The 18,775-nt window shown below is 39.2% G+C and overlaps 2 protein-coding genes across 4 annotated transcripts; one reads left to right on the top strand and one right to left on the bottom strand.

Moving 5' to 3' along the window:
• Window positions 1-386: 386 nt before the first annotated feature.
• On the bottom strand, window positions 387-5,939 carry LOC148008129 (alcohol dehydrogenase 2-like). Its single transcript, XM_087674465.1, has 10 exons — window positions 5,778-5,939; window positions 5,469-5,605; window positions 5,332-5,369; window positions 4,692-5,032; window positions 4,443-4,525; window positions 4,088-4,163; window positions 3,812-3,873; window positions 3,442-3,537; window positions 776-937; window positions 387-655 (listed from the first exon to the last, which is right to left on the bottom strand). The coding sequence occupies exons 1-10, from the start codon at window positions 5,839-5,841 to the stop codon at window positions 527-529; spliced, it is 1,188 nt and encodes a 395-aa protein (XP_087530591.1). The 5' UTR covers window positions 5,842-5,939; the 3' UTR covers window positions 387-526.
• A 68-nt stretch (window positions 5,940-6,007) lies between these two features.
• On the top strand, window positions 6,008-15,898 carry LOC148008128 (uncharacterized). Of its 3 annotated transcripts, none has more exons than XM_087674467.1 (4): window positions 6,008-8,608; window positions 14,323-15,340; window positions 15,437-15,538; window positions 15,634-15,898. In XM_087674467.1, exons 1-2 carry the CDS (start codon window positions 8,324-8,326, stop codon window positions 14,338-14,340), a joined length of 303 nt encoding a protein of 100 aa, XP_087530593.1. In that variant the 5' UTR covers window positions 6,008-8,323; the 3' UTR covers window positions 14,341-15,340; window positions 15,437-15,538; window positions 15,634-15,898. The 3 variants fall into 3 exon arrangements, 2 of the variants coding, with proteins under 2 accessions (XP_087530593.1, XP_087530592.1); XM_087674466.1 differs by lacking the exon at window positions 6,008-8,608 and adding an exon at window positions 9,780-12,132; XR_015690243.1 differs by lacking the exon at window positions 6,008-8,608 and adding an exon at window positions 13,599-13,955.
• Window positions 15,899-18,775: the final 2,877 nt, after the last annotated feature.

The following is an 18,775-nucleotide window of genomic DNA, read 5'->3' as shown; positions in this document are numbered from 1 at the left end:
TAATTGTAGCATTACATAAAGACCCTTGTAATTGTTTCGTGCAAAAAAGTGAACTTGTACTAATTTATCAGGAACTATTCCACCCGTTCATTATCTATGAAAGGTGGTTTAAATTTCCACGATAACTAGAATGAGGAATGAGTAGGAACAATCTAACCTAATAATTGCTTTATATGCTTTTATTGAAAAACATTGTGACATTACATAAAGACCATCGTAATTGATTCATGCAATAAAGTAATATTAATACTAAGTGAACAAGAAGTTTTCATCCCATAATCATCCATGGAAGATTGTATAAAGTTTCACAATACTCGTATTAGCATTCCACATTAGTTTCCATTTGCAAAAAGTTATTCGATTCTACTATTTGTGTAAAGTTGGTACAACTTTCAATATTACTTGTATTAGCATTCCTCATTAGTTTCCATATGCAAAAAGTTATGCAATGCTAGTTGATACAAATAGTTGATATTAACTAGACCAAAAAAAATAAAAGTATTCACTTTGGAGAACATGTTTTGAATTACAAATTTTCAGCATGTGTTGTGTGCATGACACATCGCAAACTTTTTCCCTCCATAAGAAGCTTGAAAGCATCATTGATTTGTTCAAAAGGTAGCTCATGTGTCACAAAACCATCCACTCTCAATGTCTTCATGTCATTTTCCCACCCAATTACAAAAGAATACAACACAAAACCACATCAACATACGTCATGGACAATACATTAAAATGCCAACTACTATTTAACTTTTGAAACCATGTAACATACCTTGTCCATATACATGTCCACAAGTTTTGGAATTTGCGACCTTTTGAACTCACCCAAAGTAGAGCCTTTGATCTCAATTCCATCAAAAAATTGCATGGGGTGCAAATTTAGCAACTTATCCCTTCTAACTTCGATGCCCACCAATATTGTCTTTCCCCATCCCTACATGAATCAATAGAAATTTATCTAGGTTAAGACATGCACCAAAATCTTATGCACGTGTTACAAAAGAAGGAACAAGGGAAGAACTTTATCGCCCACTATAATTATATCAATGATTGACTATGTATACCTATTCATTCATACAATCGTTTACTTTGTGTGTGGGTGCATTCAAAAGGATATAAGCAAGCTAGAGAAACACACATTAAGGATATGTGTTGTGGGGACATTTTTTCATACACAATAGTAAAGCCCATATCAACCTTACATTATGATGATACTTAAAAGACTCATCATATTGAGATCAAATCTACTCCTTATTCTTTGTTACATAATAAATAGACCTTTAACACCCATATACAAAGATTAGCTTCTCTTAATTTATCATTAGGTCCCTAAGAGCACACATATCATAGTTCTAGGATTATAGTGATTCAAGAACCTTACTAGTGTCATGACATAAGAAGTTAAAACATGTCCTAACATTTATCCTATGAATGTGTGACTAATTGGAAAAGAACTATGATTTAGGACATTTAGTAACTTGGTTAAGAGTTCTAAGGGTTTTATAGTGGTGACTAACACAAATGATAGTTCATTCAATTTTATCTATGCAATATGAGATTTATGGTCATTACAATATGCCTATTTAACTTTATTTATTTATTTATTTACATGTGGCAAAGAGAGAGAGAGAGAGAGAGAGAGAGAGAGAGAGAGAGAGAGAGAGAGAGAGAGAGAGAGAGAGAGAGAGAGAGAGAGAGAGAAACATAGAGCACTAATGCATGACTTGATGTCTATTGATGTGACAAACATTTATAATGTAATGAGCAATGTTAGAAGACTAACATTCAAAACATTTGTTACTCAATATTTAAAGGAACTTGCCTAAAATATTATAGTTCAAATGAATCACACAAACTTTTAGCATCTTGCTAAATTTTAGCAACTCAAATACAAAGATATGATAAGAGAAGTAATAAAATCTCAACCTCTTTTGTTTCTAGAAGAGAGTACTGTGACTTTAAAGAACAATAGCTTTTTTCATTTTCAAGTCTCAACTATGCACATTCATGAATATTCCAAAAACAAAGAAATAATGAACTACATTATATCATGTACAAAGAGTACATAGTGTAAGAAGATATCAACACATAATTTGTAGACTCTCCCACAACTTTCGAACGCTTATGAACACTCTTTTTACTAGGTAAGTGCATATGTTGAAAATCCAAGATATCTAAAAGTACACTGCACATAAGAGCATGTGGTGTGTCTATAAAGTTAAAACATCACATAAAGGTGGGTGAAAGCCCAAAACCAAAAAGTTAAATTGCACATGAAGATGGGCCAAAGCCAACACCACAAAATAGAATACAGAATACTCATCAAGTCTAGTCATGGTCATGAAAGGCATGCATAATGGATTGTATATAATGGATTAAAGCCCAAAACCACAATGACAAAATGGACATAAGCTATTAACCAACCAAGGTCATGAGTGGCAAAACTTGTGCATGTTGACTAAGCAAGTTGAGAGGATTAAGCATTTCCCTTTGTGATTTAAAGGTATAACTTTGTTCAAGACTAAGTATAATTGTGATGGAGTTTAAGCAAAGAGTCCAAACCACAAAACAAGCATGTATGCTTTCACTAAGTCTATGATTCAATAAAGAGGGGATTTATTTATTTTTTTGGACTAGTTGTAGATAGGCATATACTTTGTCCCTAGTTGCCCCTCTGAATCCAAAATCATGCAACTAGAATGTTCTTTTTCAATAAGCATGCATATATCTACCAAGTCTAACAATAAAGGAGATTGAATATCTTTTTGATTAATTATTGACAGACATACTTTTTGTCCTAGTTGTTCCTCTTGATTCAAAATGATGCAACTAACGGATTCTCTTTTTGATTGAAATGAGTTGTATCTTCCCTACATGAATAGTTGGTAATTAACCGTCTTTAATTGAGGTGAATAGGATTTTCCAATTGTGTTAATTAACTTTGTTATGCATTTGATGTTAAACAAGAAATAGATAGATCGAGAGTGTGTGTGAGTGCTGTGAATGTGAAGTAAGATGCAAATACCCTTGAGTTGCTATAGGCACGCATATATAGCGCGTTTAGTAATGTCTTAAAATATTAGCTATACATGCTTCATTTTAGTTATTGAATTTTGCTCAAATAAACTTAAGTCCTGCCTTCAGAACATGTGATTGAGTTGCTAATATGCATATTGTATAAGAATGCGTATTAGGAGTGGCAAGAGTTAGTGACCCAATTACTAAGGCTACATGGCAGAGTTGCTAATATGTATTGTACAACAACGTGTATTAGGAGTGGCATGACTCAGACCCAATTACTAAGGCTTTGGCATTTAAATTTAAACTACTTATTAGCTAGTTATGTAAAGCAATAATGGAATTTATAGAAGTTGCAAGTTGCTTCCAGTATGAAAATCAATGTGTTGCGTGTGTGTGCATGCAAGTATGAATACTCACCTCATGGCAACTTCCAAATGCAGATAACATAAGGTCAGCATTGCCCACGCACTCGAAACAATAATCCGCACCCCCACCAGTTAGCTCTTTCACCACCTGCCTCCACATGTGCACAAGCAAACGCAAAAGGAAAAGTTAAAGCTCATGGCATTACAACCCTCGAGGCACACACAAAATTACTTCATGAGATACCCTAAGTGACGGACACATGCATCTCAAAGACACACCACATCACATCTCCACTTTCTAGCACTGAAGGTACCACCCATAGTCACTGCAAATATATAGATTTTATGGAAAAGGGTCTTTTCAGCAACATTATCAATTATGCATCTTGTCAACAATGGATGGTTACAGAAACGAGCCTTACGTCCTGGATTGGTTTGGTGTGGTCCCGAGGATTAACAAATTCAGAAACGCCAAAAGGTTTTGCTGTCACACACACACACACACAAATTACACCACATGAGATGAGATGAGACAAGAAAAAGTCTCCTACTTTATGTTTGTATAACCAGTAATGAACAGTAGTTTGTTTGGATCCATACTTTATGTTTGTATGACCAGTAATAAACGATGGCTTGTTTTCATCGGTGCAAAGACTCTCCTCCTCTGAGTGTCTCTGTGTGTGTGTGTGTGTGTTCACCTGTGTCAAACTTTGCTGGGTTGATGTCAATCCCAATGATGCGAGACGCCCCTGCGATCTTGGCTCCCACCGCAACCTAAACAACAGAATTGAGAGAGCACATGATCAGACAACCCACATGAGAGAGCACACTATCGGACAACCCACATGAGCGCCATCTTTCATTTCTCCTTTGTCCTTTTCAGGAATATATATATATATATATATATATATGTATGTATGTATATAAGCAGAGATGAAATTTGTGACTGGGGTCATAGCCCAGTTGGGCTGAGATGCATGAGTTCGATCCCTGGGTGGCACCAATCTACTCGCATCTAAGAAGAGATGAGATTTTGAAAACTTCAGCAATTACCGCTAAACCCACAGCCCCCAGCCCGAAGATGACAACAGTAGACCCCTTCTCCACCTTGGCACAGTTCCAGGCAGCTCCAACTCCTATAATATGTACACACATATGTTGGATGATCATGGAATCAATACAAGTAGATGATTGCTGGAACTGGTATATAATCGTGATCATATACATCTATCTATACATATACGATCGCTGTAACATAATTTTCACATGTTTAGCTGTGACAACTTTCAGAAACGTCCCTACCTGTGGGAACTCCACAGGCAAAGAGGCAGATCTTCTCCAGAGGTGCCTCTGAATTGACTTTGGCAACACAGCCGGCCTCCATCACCGTGTACTCCGAGAAGCTCGACACACTCAAGAAATGGTGAACAGGGATCTGCTCCCCGCCACTGGTTCTGATCGAGAAGCGGGACTTCCCATCGTGCAACATGAAAGTCCGGCCAGGATTCACCTTGAGCTTGGCGCAGAGATTGGTCTTTTCCGACTTGCACTGCCGGCACTCACCACACTCGCCTGTGAATACTGGGACGACATGATCCCCTTCTCTCAAATCTGTCACGCCTTCGCCCACGCTCTCCACAATCCTGCAGAGTTGATATGCAGTACATGATCTTCTCTCGGTGTCTCTCTCGGTCCAGAGATCATCATGTAAAAGTGATCAATCAATCTCTCTCCCTCACACACACACACACACTCTCTCTCTCTCTCTCTCTCTCTCTCTCTCTCTCTCTCTCTCTCCCTCACACACACATATGATCATCACTCAGTCTCTCTGAGTGCAGATCATCATCTGAGATTGATCAATCAATCCATCAGAGTGTTGCCCCCCGCCCCCCCCCCCCCCTCTCTCTCTCTCAGATGATCACACTCAAGAGACCCTCACCCGGCTGCCTCATGCCCGAGAATCCGAGGAAACAAACCCTGCCATTAATCAAACCAAAAACACAAAAGAAAATAGTCATCAGCAACAAGCCCCCAACGCAGAATTAAGATAATCACCCATGAGGCTGCAAACAATACCTCGTTCTCCCAGAAGAATACATCGGTGTGGCAGAGGGACGTGTGCGTGATCTTGATTCGGACCTCGCCGGCCTGCGGGGGATCGACCTGCACTTCCTGAATCACCAGGGGCTCCTTGGGCTTCCAAGCGACAGCAGCTATGGCGGAAGGACATCAGAAACAGAACATGTAAGACAGAGACTAACACAGCTGCTTGGGCTTCCAAGCTACAGCAGCCAAGTAAGACAGAGACTAATACAGCTCCAAAGGCATAAAAATTGGATGCTTGAAAGAAGATGATGATGACGACCACGAAAAATGGCAGCTAACCTCTGCATGTTATCACTTGACCTGCAGTCAAGTTAGGCATGGTAGTGTCCGACAAGCTGCCCATTATGTGTGTGAAGGTATAGCTAAATGTAGATATCTACCTTATTAGCTAAGTTTGGATAGATGGGTTTCTTTCCGGGGGGGGTGGGGGGTTTGGCCTTGATTTATATACCTTATTAGCTAAGTTTGGATAGATGGGTTTCTTTCCGGGGGGGGGGGGGGGGGGGGGGGGCGCGCTTCAATCATCCTGCGTCCTTTCCAATCAGCGCTTTCTTGCCTTAAGTGGACTGTGTAAGGGTCTGCGCATAATTTGAAGGGCATTAAAGGAACTAGATTCGTTGGTCAAAGTTGAAGCCTTCCCAAGTAATCCTTGGTCCTGAAAGTTTTACCTTTTATATGAAAGGTGTGAATTACTTTTTCTATACATTATTTAGAGGTTTGGTTGGGGAACCCCAAACCTATAATAAGACTCCTAAGCCTATGTGGCACGAGGAGGAGAAGTTTAGTATTCAAGAAATAGAGATGACTTTTTTTAAAAGGGTGAGTGAGGGTTAATTTATATTCTCTCTCTCTCTCTCTCTCTCCCCTAACAAGAGAGATGAATTTCTTTTTCAATTAAACATATAAAATGATATTATATTTCAATAGTTGAATATGTGCATGCAACATGTACATATTCTAAAACACCCACAAACACACTTACACTATAAAAATAAAGTAGACTTTTTTAAATTGAATATGTGAAATGAGATAATAATTTTAACTGTTGAACATGTCTATGCAATCCATATATAGTCTAAAACCATGCACAAATGCATATAGACTATAAAAACACATGAACAATATACATGTACACATACATATATATGTACATGTGTAAATACATACACACATGAGTGCATATACACCCATAGACATATGCATACATGCTCATACACATGTAGATATATATGAGAGAAAAATTGGAGAGAGAGAGAGAGAGAGAGAAGGATCGAGAATGAATACACTTATAAAATACATACTTACAAATATGCACACACATACACATGTAGACACACAAATATACATGTACAAATACATGCAATGCATACACACGTGCATACATGTATATACACATGCATACACAACATGCACACATATCAAGTGAAGAAAGATGAGAGACAAGAGGAAGAAAAAGAAAGGAGAGAAAATAAAAATGATGAGAAGAAAAGAGAGGACACACATTTACAAGACCACACTAATAGATCCACATGTATTAAGCACATATATAGAGACACACATGCATATATATTCACATATAAATACACACATGCACTCACACACAAACACAAACACACATATATAGAGAAAGAGAGCATATAGGAAAACATGTGTGTATGTTTGTCTTGTATACGCACACACACACACAAATGAACACCATCATAGTACCATTCTTGTTGTACAAATCGGATGCAAGACTTGTGCGTAGCAAGTAGAAAAAGTTCTCCCTTACTCTCTTTTTCTTATTAAAATGAAAGCACAACTCATAAAACTCAAAATAGAATTAAAGAATAGTAAAGTATAATTGAGTAGAAAAAGTTCTCCCTTACTCTCTTTTTCTTATTAAAATGAAAGCACAACTCATAAAACTCAAAATAGAATTAAAGAATAGTAAAGTATAATTGAGCGACATACTATTAGGTGCAATTTTTTCCCATACATGGAGTGGGTATCTCCTCTATGCCATGTTTATAATATTAAAATGAGTCTTTCTTTGCCCAAAGATAGGCCTTTTACAATTACTCTTTTGATAAAAGAGTTTGAGTTCACTGAATAAATTGTTGCAACCAGTTGCACAACTCACAATTGCTAAGAGTCATAAAATATTTCTAAAATATCTTCAATATATCTCCTTAAATCTCAAGTATCAAAAAATATTTACAAAGAGAATGTACGCATGCCTTAGAATAAATGACAGTTTATCTATTTAAATAATTTAGTAAAAAAGTTTATAGAATAAATTGCATTTGTCACGTGTATCCAATTCATCTTGCTCTACACATCAGCTCTGTCAAAAATTCAAAAAAATCATGTTAGAAAATAATTAACTAAATAAATATAGCTAGGCATAATAAATCAAATAATCATTGAAATTTCATTAAATACTCAAATCATGTAAACATTATAACCCACTTGAGATATGAATATTGTAGCATCATCCACATACAACTTCACCTACATTCACACATGCAAGTCTCACTTTCGAAAAGGATAGGCGTCCCCATTAACCTTCTACTCAAGATGAAAAGTAATTCGATCTTAGGAACGTGCCCCATGATAATGGAGAATCATTCAAGGCACTCAACATACCCCTAGGGTGGAATATCAATTATCCTTAATTGCTCTTGGCCGGATGTGGAGTCAATAAATGTGGAGAACCACAAAAAGCATATGCAATCATCCTATTGAGCTTTCTTAATAGGATGGTCGTGAAATTTTGCAAGATCGCAAGGATAAGTATTGTAAGTCACTACAAGGATATGAGGCTATAGCGACGCACGTTAGCGATGACAAATAGCGGCATTGCTATTTGCATCACTATTTGCGATGCAAATAGCGACGATACCCAGAGAAAAAAAAAGCGGGCTGAAACCCGAGCGCGTCATTTTTCGCGCATTCATGAAAGAGAGAACGGCCATCTTGCTGAGAGAGAGAGAAAGAGAGAAAGAAGGCTTATCACCACCACCGCCACCGCTGCCCCCGTTCACGAAGAAGAGGAGGAGGTGTACGGAGGGCAAAGAGGAGCCGCCATCGCGAAGAGGAGCCGCCAAACCCTTCTTCGAGTCTTTACGGTGAGTGCATTGTCCATTCTTGCTTTACTTTTGTGTTTTCTCTCTCTCTCTCTTACTTGTTTTTTGTATAATTCGTGTGTATTGAGAGAGGGAGAGGAAATGAGAGAGAAAGAGAGGGAGAGGGAGAGGGAGAGGGAGGGAGAGGAAATGAGAGAGAAAGAGAGGGAGAGGAAGAGGGAGGAAATGGGAGAGGGAGGGAGAGAGAAAGAGAGGGGGAGGGGGAGGGAGAGAGGGAGAGGGAGGGAGAGAAAATGAGAGAGGGAGAGGGAGTTTTCTCTCTCTTTTTTACTTGTTTTTGGTATAATCCATGTATATTGAGAGAGGGAAAGGAAATGAGAGAGAAAGAGAGGGAGAGGGAGAGGGAGGGAGAGGAAATGAGAGAGAGAGAGAGAGAGAGAGAGAGAGAGAGGGGGAGGGAGAGGGAGAGGGAGAGGAAATGAGAGAGAAAGAGAGGGAGAGGGAGAGGGAGGAAGAGAAAACGAGAGAGGGAGGAAATGGGAGAGGGAGACATTAAACATAATAGGGAAATGAGAGAGGGAGAGGGAGAGAGAGAGGGGGAGGGAGAGAAAAAGAGAGAAAAAACATTAAACATAATAGGGAAAGAGAGAAAGAGAGGGTGAAGGTGAGGGAAGGAGAAAAAATGAGAGAGGGAGAGGGGAGAGAAAAAAATGAGAGAAGGAAAGGAGAGAGAAAAAGAGAGAAAAGATGTTAAACATAATAGGGGAAGAGAGAAAGAGAGGGTGACGGTGAGGGTGAGGGTGAGGGAGGGAGAGGGAGAGGGAGAGGAGAGAGAAAAAAATGAGAGAAGGAGAGGAGAGAGAAAAAGAGAGAAAAGATGTTATACATAATAGGGAAAGAGAGAAAGAGAGGGTGAGGATGAGCGTGAGGGAGGGAGAGGAAGAAAGCAAAAGGAAATGAGAGAGGGAGAGGAGAGATAAAAAAATGAGAGAACGAGAGGAGAGAGAAAAAGAGAGAAAATGTGTTAAACATAACAGGGAAATAGAGAAAGAGAGGGTGAGGGTGAGGGTGAGAGAGGGAGAGGAGAGAGAAAAAATGAGAGAGGGAGAGGAGAGAGAAAAATAGAGAAAAATCATTAAACCTAATAGGGAAAGAGAGAAAGAGAGGGTGAGGGTGAGGGTGAGGGAGGGAGAGGAAATGAGAGAGGGAGAGAAAGAGAGAAAAGGGAATAAGACCTTACATTCAACTATCAATTTTAATTAAAAAATATAATATAATATCACTTGCAAGGAAGGATACTCTTTTATCATTAACCCTCTTTCATCCTTAGAATAGTCTTAGGAACAAATTTCTACTCTAACAAGCATATATTTGAGCATAATAACTATTTTAAGGTTTCTTCCATGAGTAGTAGTAGTATATATGCAACCATCAAGCTAGAGATCATGCTTTGGTATCTGTGGAGATCCCAATCTCTTACCCTCATAGAGATTGTAGTATGCAATAGTGTGGAGAGAAGGTGGGTGAGTTGTAAATGGTAAAGGGGAATTCTATTGATGATGGATAGAAGATGAGGTAGAAAAGACAATTGTATTCTTAGTGAATGCAACCTACCCATAGTATGGAATCCATGACCGATTGAAATCAGTAAGAATTTGAAATCCTATCTCGAGTATTATAACTATTGTTTTGTGGTGGATTTTCTTGCCATAAGTCAATGTCAATTTGTGCTGGTCCTAGTCCTGGTCATAGTTGTAGTCGTGGTCCTGGTCATCGTAGTCGTGGTCCTGGTCGTAGTCGTGATCGTAGTCACGATTGCGGTCGCGGTTATCATGGTCGTGATCGTGGTCGTGGTTGTGGTCATCGTAGTCGTGGTCGTGGTCATAGCTGTGATTGTTAAAGAAAATGAGAGAGGGGGAGAAATAGAAAAAAGAAGGAACGAGAGAGAGAGGGAATAAACATACAGCATAATAAAGAAGGAGAAAAAGAGAGAGAGATGGAAGGAGAGAACAATTTAAGAAAGAAAAAAATAATGATAACAAAAACAAATTGTTTGTCGTAATGTAGATAAAATGGAAAATGATGAAGGTCTTGTTATTCAAGATCACAAGGCGTATCTTAATTAGCGTGTCCCATGTCCTTGCTCTCAATGCAAGCTAGCAATTAGACGAAAACATCGATTGTCTATAAAACACGTACGACACTTTAGCGAGTTTCAATCTAAGATCATTGATTAGGTGATTGCGGATTTTTAGCAAACGGTAAGATTAGTTAACATCAATCATGCATTGTACTCGCAAGCTAATTGAATACCATATACAAGAAGATTGGGTGTGGTTGGAAAATTTTCTATCCAAGGAGGTGACGTCTCATCCCAAGGAGGAGTGCACCCTTTGCGGCTAATATTGAAGAGTTTGTGGGCGTGCGATGGATGGAGTACATAAGCCAATCCACCTCTTGAAAGGCACTACCCAATCTATACCGGCAATATGAGAGGAGACATGCAACCTTCCAAACCTACCTACAATCTTGGAGCTTGAGATGGAGGCAATGATCAATGCATTGATTCCCATGGATGTCGAGACTTCTGATCTGCTCAAAGAGGAAGCATTCATACCATTATATGATGGGTACCGATTATCTCGCCTGAAGACACTGCTTGCACTCCTAAGTGTGCAAGTAAAATACGGGTGGAGCGATGCAAGTATGACCGAGTTGTTCAGGTACCTTGTACGTACCCTTCGTTGATTTCTTTTTGGCACTATTATTAAAAACATTTGTGTTTTTTCATGGTGTTTTATGATTTTTTTCAAGTTATTGAGATATCATATATTACCATCTGCGAATACCATGCATGAGTCTTGTGATGATGCACGACATGTTTTACGAAAGATGGCATGGACTACAACAACATCCATGCATGTATCAACGATTGTATATTGTTTTGAGGAGAATACGAGACTATGGAGACATGCCCAAAGTGTGGTGCTCACAGGTATTGACAGGACTTGCAAGGGCAAACCATCCCTCAAAAAGTTTTCAAAAAGTTCTCAAACACTTTCCGCTTATCCCCCGCATAAACCACATGTTTCATATGTTCGACATGGCGAGCTTGACAACGTGGCATGCGCAGAATAGGTCCACAGATGGAGTTCAACAAATATCAGCGGATTCACGCGCATGGAGCCACATTGACTCTACCTTCCCAGGCTTTGCCCGAGAGCCAAGGAATCTTCGGCTTGATCTTGCAATGAATGGCGTGAACCCATTCGGTCTGCACTCAACTTCTTACAGTGTGTGGCCTATAGTCCTTGTCAACTACAATATCCCTCCATGGCTTTCTACGAAGAAAAAACATCTCATCCTTAGCTTACTCATCCCCGGCCGCTACAAAGTCAAAAATATGGACGTGTATCTTCGTCCATTAGTTGATGAGCTTAAGATTTTGTGGGAGGAGGGGGTCACCGTGCAAGATATGAGCAAGCGCGATGGTCGATGGTCTGCCAATATTCGAGCCATTCTCATGTGGACGATGCATGACTTTCCGGGATTCAGAGAGTGCTCAGGTAAATAGGCTTTCGTTCTCATTGGTAAAATCTATATTTTATCTTGTTCAAGTTTGTATTCACTAGATAGATGTGTTAGAATAGGTCTGGTTACCTCAGGTTATCATGCATGTCCATTGTGCGGGCCACAGTTAGACTCCCGAAGAACACGAACCATGAAAAAGATGGTATATCAAGGACACGCCAGTTTCTTGCCAGAGGGTCATGAACTCAGGGAAGGTTTTCTTGGATGACCTCCAACACGTATGAATGCCGCAAGCTGGTACGAGCTGAAAATGGTCCACGTGGAGTCACATCCAAACGGAATGCAGCGGTTCTCAGTTTTCTATGCGTTGCTATATTGGACCCACTTACAGATCAACCACTTGTTGGATCCCATGCATATTTTCAAGAATGTGGGCAGCTTGCTATGGGACCACATCACATGGAAGAGAGACATTATAGGGGCACGAATGGATTCGGAGGAGGTAGGCAAGATGGAAGCACTTTGGCTGCAATCGAGTGCTGATGGTCGCGTGCAGATATCTCACACTCCTTGGGTTTTGTCCACTAAAGAAGAGCACATTGTGAAGCAAGTAGTCAAGTCTATCCGCACTCCGATGGGTATGATGTGTTCTCTCATGACTGCATTTCCAAAAGATGACCAATTATCAGGGCTAAAGTCCCATGACTAGTATAAGATATGTCAAGTTTGTACTACGAATGGATTGTAATTGGCGTGGCATTTTGCTATTTAGAGTGTAGCCATTGTTCATAATGCTTTCTCATTTGTGGTAGTTTGTACTACCGATCGCGATTGTAGGATGCCTTACTCTAGAAATACACGGGGCCATTTACAGGTTGTCGACTTTGGTGCAATGGATCTCACAAAAGGAGATTAAGACATTCTCTATTGAATCCGCAAGGCAGTGAGCAGTGGAGACGGTCTGTCTCTTTGAGAAATACCTGCATACCAACATGCTCATGATACAAATCCACCTTCTTGTGCATCTTGTAGATGAAGTGGAGATTGCTGGACCTGTCCATACGCGATGGATATTCTTCTTGGAGCGCTTCATGAAAACCCTAAAAGGCTTTGTGTGACAACGAGCTCGGCCAGAAGATAGCATGGCTGAAGATTGGTTGGTGTCTGAGGTGCTAGTGCATATAATGGTATGAAGACACTGCTTGCTATGGATTATACGATGGATTACCGTAGCTTCTCCATGATACTATTCGATGTGCAGTGGTTCAAAGTGGTACTTGAAGGAGCTGGAGCAACACTTCGACGAGGTCCATCTGGATTTCTCGAAATAGATTCCAAAAAAAAATGGACGGAATTGTGCGACACCTTTGTGTTGCCGGCCCATTGTGAACAGTTGCATGAACTCATTTGTTTGTTAATTGTATTACGACATGGTACATGTCACAATAGTATAATCTCTCTTGTACATGTTTGTGAACAGGTAATCTTCTATCCAAACCCCCAACAACCTCAATGGTGATATGTTATACCTTTAGCTCCCCGAAGTATGAGAGTATATGATCAAAGCGATGTTCCGAGCATAGATGATGACAATATGCAAATAGAGGAGTCGATATTGCAAGGGGTGGAGGCCATCGAAAGCTTGGAGTATGTAGAGGAGCCAGCATCGGCTAACAATGATGGAAATACAAGAGTCCAAGAATTCTTTGAGAATGAGGTGGACTCATCCTTTTGTGGTGACATGTCTATCGACCTTCCAGTGTATGTGGAGTTGTGTCAAGATATTGACATGGAACCATAGGATACTTCATACTTGGAGCATCCACTTACTCAATTCATCGACTAATTGCTTATAGGGGTACATAAGATATGCATTTTAAGTGAGAATACTATATTGTAAAATATGGAAATTTTCCATAAGTTTGGGACACATGGTCAAATCTTTGGATTTGTCATAACTTGAACACTATAACTCTAGATCGAGTGCTTTATAGCTCAATAGATTTCATTTTTCAAGTGCTTTCTAATGATAGATCACATCATATATTTTTGAGAAACTTATGGGCATGTTATCCGCGTGCTACCTTTTTAGTATTCAAAAAATGAAAATTGGGAGATTTCCAAACTCACTAATATTGTGTTTGAGATCATTTTTAAATGATTTATATTACCGTGCTTTGTATGATTTAAATTGATTATGCTAACATCATTTTTTGTTTGTGTAGGTGACCTTTTCAAGATGAGTCGAGGGATGAGCGATAAGGAGTTGCAGGATATCTTCACGCACATGTCTCCAGATCAGATGGCGAGATTGAGAGACATGGTGGACCAGGAGTTGTCTCGAACATCGTCAAGCTGCTCTACTAGATCTACTTCAGCTCGATCAGATGCTTTAACTTCGAGCAGACGAGGTCGACGCTCCAAACTTGGTCCAGAGGGAGGGAGTGCTTCACGGTCAAGGGGATGCTGTAGAGATACAGAGACAGTGAGCCCACGATAGGCATGGGATACAGGTGCGACTCCTCGCTCTCGTGACGGTTCCAGGGAGTGTGGCTTAGGTGGATGCTGTGGAGGCACGGACACGATGTCTCCATCTCGTTGTTCTACTGGAGTTGCGTCACCTCCAAGATTTGTCACACCTATGGAGACATCTACTCCAGTTACTCCAACTTTTGCTCTGTCGTCTACAGGTGGCACCCCTATGGCTACTACTCCTATAGATACTCTCCTGGATATGCCCAGGAGCGTAGGCGCAGGTGGAAAAGGACCCATCTTAGGCATACCCTAGAGGGATATGCCTATCTTGTCAATGATAGATCAGGAGCCATCATCATGAATGATGGGGGAGGAGGGTGATGGCTCGCATGAGAGAGTTATGCCAAAAAGTTTTTCGGCACAACGTCTTAGATAATTGGAAAAACATACCGGAGGGGAGCAAGGACTACATAGTAGCATCCTTGCATGAGTTTCTGGTTCTAGCCACAGCTGATAGATTTTCTACGGGCTGGATGATGGACTGCATGCGTGTATATATGTCATAGACGATCGGACGCATGCAAGGCACTCAAGAGTGGGGCTGCAAATCCCGAGTGGCTAGACCCAAATGAATGGCGACTGAGGGAGGAGGCTATAGATTTTTCACGACATTGGAGTCAACAGCGCGAGGTGGCGAGGGCATGACTAAAGGCCAAAGTGGTCCATCATCTTGGGAATGGTGGCCACAAGACATATCTGGAGGACTTTGTAAGTTTTTCTTTTATTTTGCTTGCTTATTTTTTTGCAATATCCTTTGTACTGACAATCATGTTTCTAACAATTAGTATTTTGTTTTCTTTGCAGCACTCCATTACAAATTGTGATCTGACCGGCCTTGAGACTCGATATGCAGAGAGGCATGGTCTCACTGCATTGATTGACCGATTGTATAGATGCGATGGCCCTGTAAGTCACTCATCTTTCTTGTCCGTAGTTACCATGTTTAATTAGAATGCATTATTGTATGGTGGACTAATGTGTAGTTGTTTCTTTTTTTCCAGAGTCTGTTCGATGCTCCTTTGCGGTGGGACGAGCTTTCGGATGGCGAGGATATGTAGCTCGCCCTTGGATCCCTGGAGCTCACACAACCTTTTTTTTTTGTCTCCTGATCTGTGTAGACATTTTTTATGTAGTAGTGATATCTTGTCATGATTGTACCAGTCGCTTTCATTATGCAATCATGTATTTATTTCATGTATTAGTGTTATGATTTCAGTACACTTTGTTTTTGTTTACACGAGCATTGTACACAATGCAAAAACTATTTTGTATGGCCCAAATAAAGCACACAGTGCTATATATGGCAGGGCAGCTTATTGCCTTGCCACAAAAATATTTTTCCATATTATTGTCGCTATTAGCATCGCAAATTTACCTGCACGCGTCATTATTTGTATCATTATTAACATCGCAGAGCATCGTTATCAGCGTCGATATTATAAGCATCACAAGCGTCATTATCAGTGTTGTTATTTGTGTTGGTATCAGCAGTTATTATCATCGCTATTTGCGACGCTGATATCGACGCAAATAGTGACGCTAATAATGACACTAATACCGATTATTCTATGGTGTCGCCAATAACGACGCTTTTTGCGACGATGGGGACAAATTTTGTTATTTACATTTTCGTCACTTTTAATATCGATATAAAGCCTATATCTTGTAATGAGTGCATGTGGTCATATAATTAGTATCAATAATAGATTCAAGAATTAAAAGTTCATAATCATCTTCACGCAATGGTGGAGAATCATACATGGGATGGGTAGATAATGAGCCATTAAATGGACGGAGAAGATTAATCTGAAAGGTATTATGAATTTTTCAGTGGTGGACAGGCAATTCTAATCTAAAAGCATTAGCATTTATACAATGAAGAATTTTGAATGGTCTATAAAATCTAGGTGTATGTTTAACATTAGGATCCTTCTCAACACTATGCAATCTATGTTTCTCAATTCGCAACCAAACATACATTAGGAGAAATATGGACTCTATTTTTTACCACTTAAGGAGTGAATAAACAAATATAGGCCTAACCAATGAGAGAGTTGGGATTCCAAATTCATGTAACATGAATCTTCTAGCTATATCTTGGTCCAAATATTCTCTCAGCAATAAAATAAGGGAGAATGTGGGGAATATAATGCTTACACTTCCTGGAAGTTTGTGACTCGAATTTTTATTTTTATTTTTTTTAATGTTTGTCTTTTCATTTCTCCCCTTTTTAGTTTCACCCTCTTTCTTTAGCGGAACTCAAATTTATCATATCTATTTCCCCGCTTCTTCTTTCCTGACAAAATCTTACAGCCTCATTTGTACCCTATCTGTAACCCTGTGAAATTTCATTTTCTCTACACAAGCACAGAGTGACACAATATTAGTGAGTTTAGGATCTCCCAATTCCTATTTCTTGAATACTAAAAACGTGGCACACGGATAACATGCCCATAAGTTTCTCAAAACCATATGATGTGACCTATCATTGGAAAGTACTTCAAAATTTGAATCTATTGAGCTATAGAGCGCTCAATTTGGAGTTAGAGTGTTCAAGTCATGACAAATCCAAAGATTTGACCACGTGTCCCAAACTTATGGAAAATGCCCATATTCCCCAATATGGTGTTGAGTGAGTTCCACATGTTTTATGAGAGTAGAGCTTATTCTACCAAAGCCCTAAGATTTTCTTCACAAAACTTTACATGTATATTGTTTTCCTCCATGGATGTTCTATGGTAAAGTTTTACCTCACTTGGACAAAACTTGCACAAGCTATGTACATTCTCTGACATGTAATTTTTTTTGTTTTGGTACTCTATGAGCCTCTTACAGTCAAGAATGATGATCTTTTGAACACTCAACTTCTTCTTCAACATCTTACGGTTTCTTTGTAAACAAAGTTACAGGTATGTTGTCTTGTTGTTTTGTTTCTCCATAGTTAAATTTTATCTCATTTGGACAAAATGTATGTAGGCTATATGCATACTGAGTTTTCCTTTGTTTTTTTACTCTAAGAGTCTTCGAGGGTGGAGAACAATGATTTTTTAAAAACTCAACTTCTTCAACATCTTTGGGCTTCTTTGCAAAGAGAGCCACAGGTATATTGCCACTTTTTTTTGTTGCTCCATGGTTAAGTTTCAACTCATTTAGACAAAGCCTATGTAAGTTATATGTATGCTTTGACTCAATATTTCTTTTTTTTTTTTGTACTCTAAGAATTTGTCAGTGTGAAGGAACAATGGTCTTGTTATAAGTCAACTTCTTGTTCAACATCTTTGGGCTTCTTTGTGAAATGAATTACAGGTACAATGTTTTTTTTAATTGCTCCATTTAAATTTCTTTTCATTTGGAGAGAACATTTGCAAATTATACACATGTTGATAGGTCACTTTTCTATTTGGTTATAATAGATGTCTTCATGGAGGAAAAACATCAGTAGCATACTTGCATTGGAGGTCTTCAATAGGAAAGATAGTGGCAGTAATTGGATTTGTGATAAGTACTATAAGTTGGATTGAATTTTTATGCACCCAAGTATTCGAGAGAGTTTCAAGGTCAGGCATAAGGATGTTGCAAACCTTAGCAAATATTGGAAAGGTAGAATTTTAGAGTTCAAAAAAGTGTTTAATGGAACAAGCACAATAACAGAAGTGTTGATCCAACATGTTTATACACACAAACAAATCTCTGTACACGACAAGAACTACATTGCAAATTGTAAACAAAACAGTAAGTTTTTAAATTTTATCATTGTTTATTCTTTTGCATCAAAGTTATTTTTAAAAATCTTTGCAGTGTTCTAATTCAATCTTGTTTTACTGACAGCTCTATATCCATCAACTTTGCATGAATGGCAAAATGTGGAATGTTTGAGCGGCAAGATACATGTTTGGCATGAAGACATAGTTTCTTTGATTTATGATAATAACTGTGCAAGTCAACTTGCAACGCAAAACATGTTTTTTTATAATTCATTGTATGTAGTAGAAAGCTAGAGATTGTAGCATGTCCCATTGTTGCCACTATCTAGTGGTGAATGGTTGATTGGTAGCTTGGAGTTGTCAAGAGCATGTAATTCCAAGATAAAATCTGACATCAATGGTGCTATGAAACCCACCACATGCTGCAAAGATGTGCATC

This window comes from Lygodium microphyllum, unplaced genomic scaffold (assembly GCF_053477565.2).
Source record: "Lygodium microphyllum isolate KBCC unplaced genomic scaffold, Lygodium_microphyllum_v1.1.10 scaffold_339, whole genome shotgun sequence".
In the NCBI taxonomy this organism is placed as follows: Eukaryota; Viridiplantae; Streptophyta; class Polypodiopsida; order Schizaeales; family Lygodiaceae; genus Lygodium; species Lygodium microphyllum.
Note: the sequence above shows the minus strand (reverse complement) of the source record. Positions and strands in the feature narration are given on the sequence as shown.